General features: G+C 41.1%; 2 protein-coding genes across 2 annotated transcripts; both read right to left on the bottom strand.

Moving 5' to 3' along the window:
* Positions 1-1,418: 1,418 nt before the first annotated feature.
* On the bottom strand, positions 1,419-5,022 carry LOC107228198. The gene is made up of 4 exons (XM_015669576.2): positions 4,651-5,022; positions 4,210-4,385; positions 2,634-3,084; positions 1,419-2,389 (listed from the first exon to the last, which is right to left on the bottom strand). The coding sequence occupies exons 1-3, from the start codon at positions 4,902-4,904 to the stop codon at positions 2,672-2,674; spliced, it is 843 nt and encodes a 280-aa protein (XP_015525062.1). The 5' UTR covers positions 4,905-5,022; the 3' UTR covers positions 1,419-2,389; positions 2,634-2,671.
* A 7,911-nt stretch (positions 5,023-12,933) lies between these two features.
* Positions 12,934-15,188, bottom strand: Osi6 (Osiris 6). The gene is made up of 3 exons (XM_015669573.2): positions 14,756-15,188; positions 14,285-14,387; positions 12,934-13,826 (listed from the first exon to the last, which is right to left on the bottom strand). The coding sequence occupies exons 1-3, from the start codon at positions 15,077-15,079 to the stop codon at positions 13,435-13,437; spliced, it is 819 nt and encodes a 272-aa protein (XP_015525059.1). The 5' UTR covers positions 15,080-15,188; the 3' UTR covers positions 12,934-13,434.
* Between the last annotated feature and the right edge of the window lie 930 nt (positions 15,189-16,118).

Below are 16,118 nucleotides of genomic sequence, written 5' to 3' on the forward strand. Positions count from 1 at the left end.
AAATTAAATATTATAAAAATTTGTATAAAATGAAAGAATATATAAAATTAAAAATATTAAAATATGAAGTCATTTTAACCATGTATAATATTTTAACGTATATTCATGTACATATAACTAACCAATTAACTAAAAGTTGAGAAAATAATGACACAAAAATAAATGTAAATAAAAATTTGATACACTTATGTATCCCATTGACCCGTTAGTCACTTCTTTTTAACCTGCTAAAACATCTTTAAAAAAAAAATTAAATTGGTAGGTCCAATTGTTTGCTAATAAAAGCTCTGTGAACAAATTATGATGTTGATTGTCCGTAGGATAAGGATATAAAAAAAGTTATTACGCTTAAAAGCATTGATCCCTTAATTTTAGAGTTGTTTTTGTTTGCTACTTTTTCATTATACAAGTTAGAAAAAAAAAATTACGAATAAAAAATGCGGATAATTTCACTATCTACAAAAAATCTCTTTGTAGATTTTCTTTAGAAGTTATGTCACAGTTAGACATAGGATCAACCCCTTCACATAAAAATAAAATGTCATGCATAAAATTCATGGTGCGATCACGGATATACTGTACACATATAATCTGACGAAGTAATCTTGGTGACTGGAGTAATACTTTGTGGAAATACTGAATTGCACATTGAGAACAGAAACTATATGTTTTTGGATGTTTTTTTTCCAGTTCATAAACAACAACGAATTTCGACTTGCCCTATCAATTCGGTCAATACAATCTCAGTCTTACAGCTCTTGCGTGAAGGTGGTATTTGCGTGATGCCGAACACTTCACAAATGAGGAATAAATGGTGAGCACACTCATGTGCGTGTGACTTAGGTTGTCAAGGCACCATGAATCACGAATGAAATTCGTGTATCCATCGTCGTGGTAACAAGAGGATTGAAAATTTACAAAAATTAATCGGAGCAAATTGTGAAAAAATTTATCCGAAGGTAAATTGTGCGGCGTAAAACTTAGCAAGTTAATACAAGCAGCTTGTTTATTTTGACCTTATTAAAGCGCATTTGCTGCAGCTAACGGGATATATTATTTTGCTTGCACACTTACCACACTTTGGTCTTCCCCAGCATTCTTTGGCACTAGTAAAACTTTCACGCAATGCTGCAATTAATTTGACGACAAGGATACTTGGAATTATTTTAGTTGCCCAGAACCGCATGGTATTTGATACGACGTGAATACTATTAATGCTGCACATATCATACGAAAAATATGTGACAGGAGAAACGGGTAGAGAGAAATAGAATTGGAAACAGCTGTAGGTTATTTAACGGTAAACGATATCTTCGTCTCTAGGCTGGATTCCGTGGGCCGGAACAAGTAAGCAATATAACATTGCAGGTAGCATGATTACATATGTATATGCAATGACGCCTTATCAAATGAAATGATTCATTTTTAATTTTTTCGTTTTTATTTATTCATTTTATTTTATTTTTGTATTATTATTACGCTTTTTTGTAAAAAAAAAAAAATTACACTACTACATTTAGAAACGTAAAACACATTTATCGTGACACTGGTCAGGCGTAAAGTATTGAAGGATTGTCTGTCTGTTTCATAGAAGAGTCTCCGCTTAAGAGATCTCAGAGAATGTAAGAAGAGAAGAGAGGAAAAAAGTTTCAGTAAGGATGTAGTCAACGTATCTGTCTGTTCTGTAAAAAGAGTGAATTATGTACAGTTTGTGGCGAGTGAATTCATTCTTGCCATATTGTTCAACGTATTTGTCCGAACATATCAATGAAGATGGGTGGATGTAAGGCTCGCTAAGTACTTAGAGTTAAAGTCAAGTCCAGTGTTGAATAGTCAACGTAACTTGGTGTGTTTGATTTAAAGTCAGAAATTTTTAAGCTAAAAGTCTGTTGAGTGTCGCATAAATTTTACCTGTATAGTTCATCAAACTTTGTCTGATATCGTCGAGTATAGTAAAAAACCTAAAAACGTTGGTCAGGACAGCGTCATTGTACTAACTATATAAGATTAAATAAGAACCTAGTACAGTTCCTTATCCTATGAAAACGTGAAACACGTTGTTCGTTTGCAATTTAAAGAATAAATAGTGTTCATTTGATTAAATAATAAATAACCATGTATAATATTATTAACGAGTATTCGAGTGGTACCGGTTATTGTGACCAGCTTAGAACCTGCTCAGTTTTCGGTGTTCAACACCTGAAGTAAGTGAAAATTAGGATGTTGGTCAAGAGAAAACATGCATCCAGCAAACAGAAAATAGGATGATGGTTTCAGAACGAAAGGAGATTTACACGCGATCAGTGCTGAGCGCCACGTCGTGAACTGTCCGGAAAACTAAGTTCTCGATGACGGTGCTTTTATGCTTCGGATGAGCTCGCAAGATGACCTGAAACAAAAGAGAAACGGTTTGAACTCTTGCATCAGAATCCGACTTTCTTTGCACGTGAAGGGGGAAGGCATTAGATTCTATTTCTGACTGCTACTCAATACTTAATAAAAGGTTATTCTTACTTGCAGAATGGCCGATTTAAAGTTGGTGAAATTAACTTTTTCTTTTAACATTATCTCACAAAAATATGAAGCACACCTGCGTTCAACGATACGAATTGTAAAAAATGAATTATACTCACTGGAAAAAATGGAATCCCTAGGTAATTATGGCGTGTCCTTATTGCGCAGGCTGAGGGACGTACGCGCGGTAAGCGAGATCTTGCGCGGTCTCAACATCCTGAGGAAGACTTCTGGCCCATCCGTGGCCACTGCTGCCACCACCACCTCCGCCATATCCTCCAAAGTCGGGACCACTGCTATATCCGCCGCCGCCACCGCCGTGAGGATCGTCGTGACTTACGTGTGAGCTGCTGTGATGAGGATGAGAAACTACCTCGTACGTGACCGTCTTCTGCTGACCACCCAGAAGCTTCTTCAAGCCAATTATGGCCGATATGAGAAGAGCGATCTTGCCGATAAGGAGAGCTTTACCAGCGATCAGAGCAATTGCGCCCATCGCCAGTGGGATCAGAGCCGCCATTTTCAAGGCCATGATCATGAGAAGTGGTCCAAGAATTTTCGCAGCCTTCTCTAAAAGTTTGGAAATCGGGTATACGTAAGCGTGGAATTCAGTTACGGCATCACGTGATGATATATCATATCCCTAAATTTTTGTCGAAATAAAATCTCTTCAGCTTCGATCAGTGATACTCCAGTGTACGGAGACTGAACACGCCCCCGGACATGATCGTAAGTGTGTCAAAAATCGTATGGAGGTAGACTCCGTACAGCTTGACAGGGTCAAGGGGAAGCGGAACCAGTTCCTCAGTGGGTCAGCATCTCTGGCAGCGTAACGACTAACTCTAAATATGCTACAGTCTGGTCAAGTCAAGATTGAAGCACATTATAGCTGTGCACGTCTTTTCGTGGGAACCCTATGGGAGCACAGTAAGAGGGCGCAAAGGCCAATGACTTTGAATTCATTTTTCCTCCTCTCTAAGAACGCTATATACCAAGGTTCAAGAAGGATAGAAAGAATGATAACGCGCTGCTTTTGACCTGTTTAACTAACTCGAAAATCCGTTTCACCTTTCGCGTATTGTCTACGCTCAACGTACTCTCAAGCTAGATGGTTGTTACCGGTCTGCCGTTGAACTCTTGCGAAGTATCTATTGGACAAACATATGCTCGGAAGCTAAATACAAACATAACCGGTCGAGCAGAGTAGTGCCTGGCGAACATTGGGTTAGTGTCTGTTGAACTCCGTTATTTACAGGTGCTCAGCACGCGTGAATCTTAAATCTTCATACCCGCATATTCGCGAAGGCACACTCAATATCACGGAAATTAATTAAATGCCGGTATTTTTCATGCGATAGATTTATCTCATCGGCTGATTTCACGGTCTAAGAATATGTTCTTTTTGCATAAGTGCGACACCGACTACTGCAGAAAAAACACTACCTGGTACTCTCTCGACGTGCATGTATCGTTTCGAGCGTAGAATAAGTCGTCTGCATTTTCGGTTTGTTAATCGCTAGAACTTCTGGCATTCTATCTGATAGCGGTTGTTACTGAGTGGTACTTCGGCCGCCAACTCTATCTCTGTAAAACTAGCCCAAACTTCCGGCATTGCTCTCCCTTCATTTCGCGGACACGGATGCATCAGCCCGTTACGAATGTAAACAATAGTTGTTGTCAACTTGATATACTAACTCTTTTTTCCACGGGCATCACCAACGCTGTCGCTGATGTCTTCCAGACTGCGGCCGGCCGACTCAACGACTCCGAGGATATCACTGCCCTTAAGGTCAACCTTAACGGTATGCGTTCTCAAAAATCTTCCCAGCCGGTCAAAGAGCAAGGTATCGATGTCAGTTCCTTCGATGTGCCTGCAAGTTGAGAGAACAGTTGTAAAAACGACGTCGAACGGTGTTTTACCTTGGCGTTAGTCATAATTAATTTCCATCTACGGTACTCCAACGAGTTGAGAGTATACTACCGTATGTTTGAACTTTAAAAACAAGTTTCTAGAGTCAACGAACGGCCAACCATAAATACAAATTCCTCGTGATGAGCTCAAAGACGTTAGTAGTTCTTATTGTGAAACTAAGTTTCATAAATGTTACGAAACTACGATGATAAAATGAAACTGACCTTGGAGCACCCTCTTCAGCATTCGAAGTTTTGATCACGGTGACCCCGTCACTTAAGGTGATGTCATCCTTGTCGGCAAGCATCTTGTCAACAAAGCTGAAGACCTTGTACTTGATACAGCTGACCGATTCCTTCTTGAGACAGTCGGAGTACATGGTTGCCATCGGATCATCTTCGTTTCCGTTTTTTTCATTGCTTGCTGGCAGAGCCGTGACGGCCACAACCGCAAAAACTAGCACTAAGACTTTGTACATGGTGTTCCAACCCGAAGCCGACAGAATCGGTAAAAGTGAATTCCTTTTTACGTAGTAAAAAAAAAATGTGGCAAGGCCCGAGCAGACCTTCGCCTGTGACACGTGTCGACTTGTATGTGCATCTAAAAGAGCGAAGATTGCTTTTATACCGACGGGGGTACGTGCCAGCCAGTCTCCCCCACCTGTATTTTGGCAAGGTAAAAAAGCTGCACAACAACGAACCGAGAAAAAAGACACACACGAAAGGCCTTAGCTCTGGCCACTGCCATAGTCCTACTTCGGGCCCCATTAAGGAAGGGGGCTCCAGCACCGTTCAGCGAGAGGGGATCAGTCCATTCTTGGGTGATACATACACATACAGTAATACCGGACGTGTCGGGTATGGATCGCAATAAAATTGATCGTCAGACGGGGAGCTGAAGTGCCGGGTGAAATATTTAATTTAGAAACTTTTTCACAGCGAGCGTGGATGGTCCTTTCCCCGCCGTGACACTCCTCGAGATCTCGTTTAAGCAATGAAATTCCACCGTCGGAGATTTGGCACATGCAAATTAAACGCCATTATTCCCGAGGGAATAGCGCGCCACCCGGAAAATAATCAGCCAAATTTCTCAAACGTCTTCTTCGATTCACGGTCGTGGGAAATGGGCCGTGAGCTCGCGTCGGCCCTCACACAGGTGCCCATTGTATGCTGAGTGGATGCGTGCCTATTACTCGTGTAATCATATCATAGAGCAATAACGTCACGTTTCTTTCAGCAATAAGAATCTACCGGACTGGTGGCCTTCTGATACCCAGCCGTTGCTTATAGCCAATTATCTACCGGACGGCACCGACGGCTACCAAAAATCTAAAAGGACCAATGTCCGTTCAAACGGACAGTCGGTATTCTAATTCGCAGAGTTAGTCGGTTTGTGGGTTAGGCGACCACGAGACGGCTTTGCGGTTCACCGTTTAGCCAACGTGAGCCAACCGATAAAAATACCAATTAGAGTGATCCGTAAAAGTAATTGATGGCCTTAACCAGCTTCTAGTGACAAGTGCATTTCTCTCCCATAGAATCGGTCGAAAAATTTCCAACAATCCACCACGGCCCGTCAGATGGGTAAAGCGCACCTGCAATGGGTAATGCCGAACCGTCATTTTGCACTCATCAATTCCGATCAACGTTGCTTCCCAATTTCAGTGTTCGGTCTCCCTCGCAACCAGAGTTCACGTTCCATCTTTGCAGTGATCATAGAAAATGGAATTTCCAGGCACATTATAATGTTGAAACCATAATTATGAAGTTGTCTGTCTTGTTTTATCGAAGTTCAGTAGCTGTACGGAGGGGCCACTCAGGCGGACATATGTGTAATTTTCTGCCGCCCCAATGCTTCTGTGCCGGGATCTTGAACGACGTTTTAATACAGCTTAGCACAATGTTATGCCATTTTATTTGAAAGACAGCTACTGCAATGCATGCCTTTTAAACCAGCTAATGCAAATCGTTCCGCTAAATTTAATCTTCCGGTAAAAAAACACCGTAGAGACATGACCTTAGTCTGGAATTCTGTGTATCTTGATCAACCCGTCGTTAAAATTTTGCGAACTTATTGGCTATCCTGGTTCAATTCTTTCCATAAATTTGCTATGTAACTTCACAAATCTTGTAAGCAATACTTGTGTTAATTCATACTCTGTAGAGAAACCTCGTAAAAAAATGTTTAACCGATTTTTGGATATAAACTCAAATCGGATTAACGTTTTTTTCAAAAGCATTCTTATGGTTTAGTCTAGGTATTTTTAAATATTCTTATTCAACTTTGCAACTTTTCAAATTTCATCGAATGATTTCTTTTATTCTATAGTAATTTGTTTAAAAGAAAATTGTCCATTCGACCTACTCCAGTTGTTTTCACTAGTAGAAGAGAAAACTTGATTGAGTATATTAGAAATATATCAATCTGAATAGAAACAATATCTGCAGCTGAAACTTATTTTAACCATGTGAATGGAATAACTTGATTCTAGTAATTTACTTCGAACTGTACTGCGTGTAGTATGCACGAACGAAGAGCAAAATTGCTTTGCCGTTAAAGAAATTGTCGGTTTCTGACATATATAATGCAAATTTATAGCATATTCGCTGTACAACGTTGAAATTTTCCATACAAACTCAAAAAACTTTTATGCAGAAACACTGGTCACAGGTCCTGGAAAAATTAGAAGCATCTTGAAAAACTAACGTGACCAATATTACGACAGAAGACCTCGCTGGATATTAAAAAAATTCTGATGCATAGAACTGGAAATAATCCCGTAAAAGACCATTAACAATTTATTACAAAACTAACAGCTGATCCATGCAAGAACATTTTATTAAAAAAATGTACGTACGGGGCGTTCCATCTCAACTCGATTAATTTTTAACCTCATCATTTTCAGTTTTGTTAAAACTTTTTCAAGCAATATTAACTTTCTGATAACTTTACTTTTTTATAGAATAGTTTTGGAATTACATCAGCCATTTGTCTAGCTATATGATATTTTTATACAGGTGTTTTCTCCAGCCAAAACTAATTACAATTTTTTCAACATTCGAAATATTTAAACACTGGTTCTTATAAATCTACGATTTTCTAAGTACCACAAAAAATAGAAACAGAAATAGGTTCTGTCGCAAACCCGATCTTCAAATAACTAGAGAAGAAAATAGACATTTCAAGAATTTTTTGAGATTTTGAATTTTTATATTACAGACTGCGGTCACGCATGATCGGAATCACAAATTTTCAAATTGCTACAACCGTGGTTATAGAAAAATATTTTTTGAGCTGCAAGACTTGTTCTGAGATAAAATATTCTGAGAAGTCGATTTGCAATATCAAAATTCACAAGTAATAATGGTTTTCTATAAAGAAACGCTTCTATAAAAATGTATATTTCGCCAGTCTCATTAAAAAAAAAAAAAAAAAAATATGATTTTTCCTTGGACGAGTTCACAAAGGTGTGAAAGATTACGGGTTGAAAAAAAATTTAAACTATAAAAATGTTTCAATATTTATAACTGGAAAACTAGTGTACAGTAGTGTGCCCTACTCTGACGTGAAAAAGCTCAAACGAAATTGAAAACAATGGGATCACAATCTGATCAAATTAACATGCAACGTCACACATGAATAATTGAGAAACAGTTCTAACCATATTTACAAAACTGAAAAAAACCTACTAAATATTGACAAAAATAAATGCTCACAATGGTTCACAAACATAATTTCCGGTTTAATGTTTATCATTTTCTAAACTGCAAAAAGGCACGTCAAAGAGAATCAGGCGCGTAACTAGAATATACTTTTGAGGGGGGGCGGGGGTCCAGGCCCCTTGGTTACGCGCCTGAACGGAATTCGACATGTTCGGTGAAACTGATCCGCGTGGAGTACCTCGGGCCCCTCGGTTATTATAATTACCCGGCCGAGTATCGACGGGTTTCGAAATTCATCGGAAGATGATGGATGTGTGCACGCGCTACGAGAATTGGGCTGTGGCCCTATTTTTACTGGGTCACTGTCCGTTGAGACGTTCGGGGTCCAGCGTTGCGGGGATCCAACGGAGATCACGTGGGGACAAGGACCCCTGACCGATCGTAAATCGCTCGAGGCGATCCCCGTCTTAACGGCACATCGGTAGCCGCATCCGCCCGCACCGACATGCCGATGCAGATTGACAGGAATTTAAATCCTCCTAATCGCGTCTCGCTTGCGCTTTTCACGACAGATCGTACACGGTGTGTCGTCACACGGTCAAACCGTAACTTTGAGCAGAAATTTCACCGATACATACATGCATCTTCATCTTGCTCGCATCAACCTGTCTGTTTCTATATATGCTGAATAGGAAGCAGAAAAAAATCATTCCGAATTAAAAACTCGCTGTTTATTAGCCTCGCAATGGTCTTCTTTAATTACTAGAATGTATATTCCTGCTGTGATGCAATCGATTTTTATATTTATGTCCTGATGCACGTAATATATACTTGAAGTCGAACCCCGCGGCTGTTACTTTGATCATTTAATTCTCGCCCAATCCTTAAAATATAGTAATGTGCATCTAGGTACGTCTGGAGTGTAGAAAACAGTTTGGTTTATTTATGAGGTCAACTTCGCATTGGCAAAGAAAACTCAGAATATGCTATAGGAAATGATTTTCAGTAGATAGTTCAGTTGTGAAAAACAAAATCGGGGTCTCGATGGTTATTTAAGTATTATATTTCAACATTATAGTAAGCATAGATCAATTCTTGTTCGGCGTATCTAGCTACATTTTTTGCGCTACGTACCAAAAGTTCAAATATGCAAAGTGATAATATTCAGGAAATGAGTTCGATTTTAACCATTCTGAACAGAATGAATCATTGAACATTCTAGTTTACGGTATCATTCACTCCTTATACTATCCAATCTGTGTACTCGAAACTTAGAGCTCACTTTCAACATTAGCGCGCAATAATAAGCTCGAATCATATCTACCTTCCAATACCTTCGTTTGGTAAGAAATTTGTAGTGAATTACGCTTTATAGCTAGATCTACTTTGCAGATTCTTCAAGTATATTATAAGTCTCAAAATTTTCATCCTCACAATCAGCACGTCTGAAACGAATCGCTAATATCAGATGCATAGATTGATGAACTAAACATAAAGTTTTTTTTTTTTTAAAGCCTCTTACTGACAGAAAATTCTAGTCGGCAGCTCAAGCAATCGTTAATACCGGCCTTTGAAACTCTTTTCATAAAGATACCATACTTCTACCTTTCTCAAATATGAATTAAGAAGATTGTATTTTTGTACGTAATTATGGCATACAAGTTTTTCAATCAAAGATGTATTGAATCGAATAAAAAACATTACGTTCGGACGTGAGTAACAAATATTTCGGCAAACAACTTTTACGACTTATAAATCCAAACCCCGAAGATTTTTGTCTGATACTTCGCTGGTGGGATTTGACGTTTTCGGGTATCAAATATTTGTGCATCCTTGGCATCTGAGTTTGAAAAGAATATTCCCCAGAAAACAATTCTTTTGGACATTGTTGGATCAAAAATGATTCTAAAAGTTGACACAGATTGTTTGGTCGGAAAGAATAAAGTACGAATGAAATAGGTATATAAGAATCTATAAAGAAGTGAGCGTTGATTGCCGGTCGAGACCTACCGGAATGTCCCAAATACGTTTGTAATAAATAGACACCGATCTTGACTGCGGGTATGCCTCTGTATAATCCTTGAGTCACGTGACTGGCAATGGCTAACCAAATGCGCGTAGTGAGCCAAGTGAATCTCATCGCGTAAAATTCCATACTCGACACTGGTCTTAGGAATGCGTAACCGGCAACACCGCAGCGTTAATTGACGAGGATCTAACAGTGTTGAGAGTAATTGTTCTAGGAACGAGTTGTCCGTTCCCATACCCTTTTTGATGTGGTCCCACTACTTGTATCAAATTTTAGACACCTAGAACGGTTGATAAGAGGAGCCGCTGGTCGTATAGCCTTTTTACGATCGCATTGTCCAGTCACCGTCGACTCGTTCGCGACTAGCACCTCGCCACGCCATGCGCCAGGCTGTGCACCGCAAACGAAAGTGTGATTTTCCTTTCGAAGTAATTTAGCGTTTTTTCACCGTGTTGTCCTCTTTGACTATTATTTCATGTTGCTCTTGTTACCCGGCTGCGTCACCCCGCCAAGGAGAACGTAACGGTTACCCGTAACTGACGGTATTCTTACTACTCGATCCTTTGCACGCTGCAACTTTTTTACCATTCTTGATTCTTGCTACAATGCCCACATTCGCTTGGTACATATGACGAGTAAATTACGACTCGCGTGATACTTCTATTCCAGGTCTATCCAAGCTCTTGCCGATCGTATCATGGATGACAAGTGTTAAACCGACCATATCACGCCCAGAGCGTCGAACCTCGTATACCTATACCTGGCATTGTCAAGCTGAGCTCACCGCCTCCGGGGCTAAAGTACACTAACCAAAAAGAAAAATTTGTTATTCTTCAGCATCACGGAACGGCCGAATTTTTTCATGTACCGTGTTCATCACTGAATACAAATCGGTCGGTAGAAACTTTCTTTCGCGTCACGTTTTTGCGAGAATTTGATTTAAGTGAGACAAAACTGTCTCCCCCAGCCAACAGATGACTACGTTTGGTCGACAAAAGTGAATCCAGTCAAGGGCAGCCCAGCCCAGAAATATGTGATCGCATGGTGGGGAATCGTCTGGAGTGTTTGAAAACGAAAATTTGAGTAACCGTGGACATCTCGCCACGGTGATTTCTCTGGGCTCTAGTTTCCAGACGCTCGCCAATCACGAGTGGTAAACCTCACTATCTCCGACAGCATCTACTTTTGAATTCGAATCCGGTTGCAAAACCGGCTTGTCACAAATATTTTACCGTGCTGTCCGAAAAACGGCTGAGATGCTTATTTTCAATTAATTTAAATCTAACTTTCTTGAAAACGTGACTAAATAGAAAGTTTCTGTTGACATATTCGTCCCGTTTATTGTATCCGTATGGAAGTTCATTATCGCTTCTGGTACGCCATCAGGATCCTCCTCGTCAACTTCTCTACCCAGTTTCCAACTCATATCATGTGTAATTGTCGAGTCGTGGTATTGAAATAAGAAACGAAATGTTTGTCTTTGTGCGTTTAACAACGCAACTAAGCTTTTCTGGGACAAATTTCTCCAGCGGCCCTTCTCGGAATCTCTCGTACATACTTCCAACAGCCGCGCTTTTGACCCAGTTCTACGTGGTTCTCGAAAACGGGTTCGGTTCTTTGGAATTTCATACTCGGATTCGCTTATTCGAGGCTCATTGTCGAAGTCTGTTTACGATTAGAGGTACATGCGGAAATTTTACGATCTTTCAACAAACCACTTGCGGTCTGTGTAAATTCTAGTCTCGACTCTGTGCGAAAAATAAATCAGCCACGTCCGTCTCTCTACTGCCATGAACTCTGAGCATCTTTCGCCAAGCAAAGCACCGTTCTCGGTAGCACACATATGGCGCAGCAGTATTTGCCACACACGGATTCCTGCGTGGGCACCGGACGTGTATTGCGAGTAAAACTGTACCGGTTAAACAGGACTCAAAATATTGGTCGCCTGTATAAACTTCGACGATAGTGATTATTTTGAACGGAGATATCGAAGAGAATTTTTTGCTCTTGGGTACTTTATTGGCTGTGATATTGTTTTTGGCATTCGGAAATAGCTATTTCCATTGTGTGGAAACAAATGCTTGCATCGCAAGCGCCGATTGAGAAATTGAAGATTTTCAACGATCAACGTCTCTATTTTTCAATTTCTACTAACGAATGTGATTTTCACGCAAGGTTTGAACGGTAGCGATTTCTTTGCTAGGTGTTAATTGACGGAGGAAGAGAGTAACATGTGTGGTACAGCCTCAATTTCTCCTGAGAAGTATACGCTGTTTGTTGAAGCAAAGGAAAGAAGAAAAAAGAAAAACGAGAGTCACGATGACCCGCATTTTAACACCGCGATTTCGAACTTGGATGCATGTATTATATATGGAAAGTGCAGCTACTCGATGTGAAATTCGATTGAAAGTATCAAGTAATGAAATTTTTCGCCATGGGAGTATGCCGTATTCGAGGCACACTTGCTGACACACTTCGAACGAAGATTATGAATATTTTTGTAATATCTTTTTACTACTGCGACGCGGTGACCCCGTATCATCTATTAGAAAACAGGAATTGGTCGCAGTAAGGCGTGAGTGATGCTCAACTTCCAGTACTTGAAATTCAAATTCGAATAATTCACATCGTTTGTAAGCTTTCCGTTGTACTGGCAACTCGATTCGAACACCCTATAACGGTTTCAATACACGAGTACGGTTTTTGCATATGAATATCATGCTTATCAGGTTCGGATTCGATGAAGATTTGTATGCTGCCTGCAGCCTCAACTCAATCGCCGCTTGTTCTTGTTAGGGGGGAAGCGAGACACGTCCTTCTCAAAGTGATTTCTTTATTGCTTTGAGTCTGCTTTTCGTAATTTTTTACTGTTTTAGGTTGCATTATTACGTCATCTTTCTTGCTTCCTTCGTTTTTAACGTATATAAAAAGTCTGTATTTGGTTTCGTGGGATGCGTGGTTATACAGTTGTATGAATGAGGTTCATCGAACATCATAGACGAAAGATCTGACTCATACATCATATAAAACTATTTGAAAACATTATGGCGACTAGTGTGAGATAATTGATTGAACCATTTTTATACATAAAGCATAACGATTTGGACAGAAATATATATATATAATATATACATAAATTATATAAATTATAATAAATATTGTTATTCATCTCTGCGGGCTTCGCGGTTTGGAAATTCGCTAGAGAAGCGAATACTTTTCTCAGACCATTCAGTCCGTTGGGATTTTGGCTTCTTAGCCGTCGATTATTCTCTTTGCGTAAAACCAATCCCTATAGTCATGGTATGCGATTAAGAACTTTAATGCTGATATCCGGAGTACGCCTGGCTCTGAGCTGCCTGACGATCTTCCCAGCCGCCTGAACCGCCCGAGGATGACCATCCACCTGGAGATCCACCAGAAGACCAGCCGCCGCCGCCACCGCCACCGGAAGACCATCCGCCACCACCGCCAGACGACCAGCCACCAGAGTTGTAGGCTGTTGCAGACGAGTGGTGGTCATGACCCTGCGACATGAGGGCCTTGAACCCAATGAAGGCGGATATGGCGATCGAAATGAGAGACGCAATGATGGCCTTCTTGGCCAAAAGAGCGATTCCGAAGTAGGCGAGAGTGGCTAGGGCACCGATCTTCAATTTTGCGGCCAACAGAAGCGGCAGAATCGACTTGAGAATCTTCTTCTTTCCACGTCCTGAAACAGGTAAGTGCAGTGATTAGGAAAGAGTGTAAGCAGAATAACAATGTTACTCATCAATCCCGTCGAAATTTCATTCATCCAATTTTATTTGCAACGAGCAAACTTTCGGTTTCCGTTGATTGTCTCACAAATTGACAGTGCCGACTGTGTAGACAGAGAGCCCAAAACGGCGTGTCACCTAGCTTTTCTTATGCACAATGAAAACGACTCGTGATTGTCTCGCTCGTGTCAACGACCTTTGGTTTCTACTTCGGCGTTGCGGCAGGTCACGTAGTATGCCTCAACAATGACTTTCTCGGAGTTCGTTTTTAGTCGCTAATACGCAAAGCTGACAATATCTCTGGAGTAACCGAGTCGCTTGTGGAATGGAATGCGTCCTTGCCACGTTAGACTAACGGGACCAACTTTTTAACAGCGGTGATAAATAACATGAGAATTTTGTACCGCCTCACCTTCAACGACCTCGTCGACGGCTTGTCTCACTTCCTCGGGTACCGAATCGGTCAAGGCGCGTGCGGAGTTACTGACCTCCTCGATCATCGGCGAGAAGTTGATCTGCAATAATTAAGCATCGCAGGGAATTACAACAAGTTCGTTTTTGTTAGATTCTTATTCACCTTCTTCCTTTCACTTTTGCGAGTATACTATGAGCAACGGTTGAATCGTCGACTCAATTAACTTGACCACGCACTGAAGCGAGAGAAAATATTTTTTTACTTTTTTGATAACGTCATTACAACTATGAAATCGTTTATGCAACAGTGAAATTCACTCAATACATCAAGATCCAGGCGTCTCTCATCGTCGGCCAATGCAATTGCCAAAATCTTACTGAATAATTGCATTGTGTTACAGAAAATGCGTATTGGTTATCTATCCTGGCTTGGCTGATAATAGCTAACGATAAGTAGCGGGACTCTCACCTGAAGGCTGCGACCACTAACGAAGCCGCTGATTTTATCAGTTACGAAATTCTCTAGGGAATTTTGACGCTCGGCGACGGTGCTCTTCGTGACTTCGATCTCCTGATCGTAGACAACATCCTCGCCGGTTTTCGCGCCGCGGGAATCCTGGGACTTGACAAGGCTCACACCGCGCACAATTTCGAACTTATCCTGGCCGAAGAACTCCTTTGCCCGACGATAGAGGCTTTTCTGCACGCATGATATGCTGTCCTGCTGCAGGCAGTCGTCGAGGGTCTGGGCGGAGGCAACCGCTGCGACGAGCAAAACGGCGAGTAATTTCATTTTCGTTATCGAAACAACGGTACAGTCACGACCGCAGTGTGCGTCTCTTCTTTTCGCGTTGTTTTTCTATCGAACCTGTCACGGTAGGAAGTGAATTTTAGTGTGGTCCATTGGTCAGGCTCTTTAGCTTATATTTGGCGGGTCCCCACCTGAAGTGACGCTCCCACCTTTTTTTCTATTTACCTCGTGTGTCATCCGCGTTACCGTGCAGATCCAGAGGCACGAGCCAACCACGCCACACGAGGGAGGCGAGGCCGCCAATCGAAGCAGGGTCTTGCGGAAGGGGGCACAAGGCGTGCCGCTCACGTAATGTCCCGACGGGCCCCGACATCGTTTGTGAGTTTACCGTGTCGAGCATAGTGTCGATCTAAACCTGTTAGAAAACTACACTTCATATTTACGAGGCTCAACGTGAATTAATTGTCGGGGATATTGGACTGCTCGAAGTTGAACCTTAGATACACCGATGGAGGAATCGTAACACTTAGCAGGCAGGACAGGCAGGACAGGCCAACCCAGAGTATGACCATCGAGGCGTGTTTTGCCTACGTGCGCTGATTTATGCTAGAATTGTCCTACCTGAGTATCGCATTTCTTCTTCCGGTGCCCGGGAACTATTCATTTCCAAGTACGTTGCTTTTCCAGTCTACTATCTTATCACATTCTCGTCAAAGGAGACGTCCGCTTTTTCTCCACGAATCGGCTTAGCGCCTTTCAAATCTTCCTATCTAGCAAACAGTGTGCATCGCAACACCGAGAACACTGTGTTGACAGAAACTTTCTATCACTTTAGGATTCCGAATGAATTGAATGTAGTTTAATCGAAAAGTGCTATTCCGGTATTATGGTGTACAAATTCTGACAAGATTCTAAATTACTTTGCTTCATTCTTGGTATTGCAAAGGTGAAACCAGTGAAGAGCTACGTAGTCCATTATTCTTTGACAGCAGAGAATTGTCCGAAAGTTTAACGCACAATAAGTGAGTAGCTGCGAATATTTATTTTCCTCAATATTTCGTTTCCAATATCCATGACAATT

This window comes from Neodiprion lecontei, chromosome 1 (genome assembly GCF_021901455.1).
Source record: "Neodiprion lecontei isolate iyNeoLeco1 chromosome 1, iyNeoLeco1.1, whole genome shotgun sequence".
NCBI lineage: Eukaryota > Metazoa > Arthropoda > Insecta > Hymenoptera > Diprionidae > Neodiprion > Neodiprion lecontei.

Bases quoted from the DNA above. Each gene is read 5' to 3' on its own strand.
- LOC107228198 (XM_015669576.2), bottom strand. From the start codon at position 4,904: ATGTACAAAGTCTTAGTGCTAGTTTTTGCGGTTGTGGCCGTCACGGCT. The intron at 4,386-4,650 runs GTCAGTTTCATT...CTCAACTTGCAG, and splicing joins GCTGAAGAGGGTGCTCCAAG to GCACATCGAAGGAACTGACA. The intron at 3,085-4,209 runs GTTAGTATATCA...CCAAACTTTTAG, and splicing joins TGATGCCCGTGGAAAAAAGA to AGAAGGCTGCGAAAATTCTT.
- Osi6 (XM_015669573.2), bottom strand. From the start codon at position 15,079: ATGAAATTACTCGCCGTTTTGCTCGTCGCAGCGGTTGCCTCCGCCCAG. The intron at 14,388-14,755 runs GTGAGAGTCCCG...TAATTATTGCAG, and splicing joins TTAGTGGTCGCAGCCTTCAG to ATCAACTTCTCGCCGATGAT. The intron at 13,827-14,284 runs GTGAGGCGGTAC...TACCTGTTTCAG, and splicing joins CGTCGACGAGGTCGTTGAAG to GACGTGGAAAGAAGAAGATT.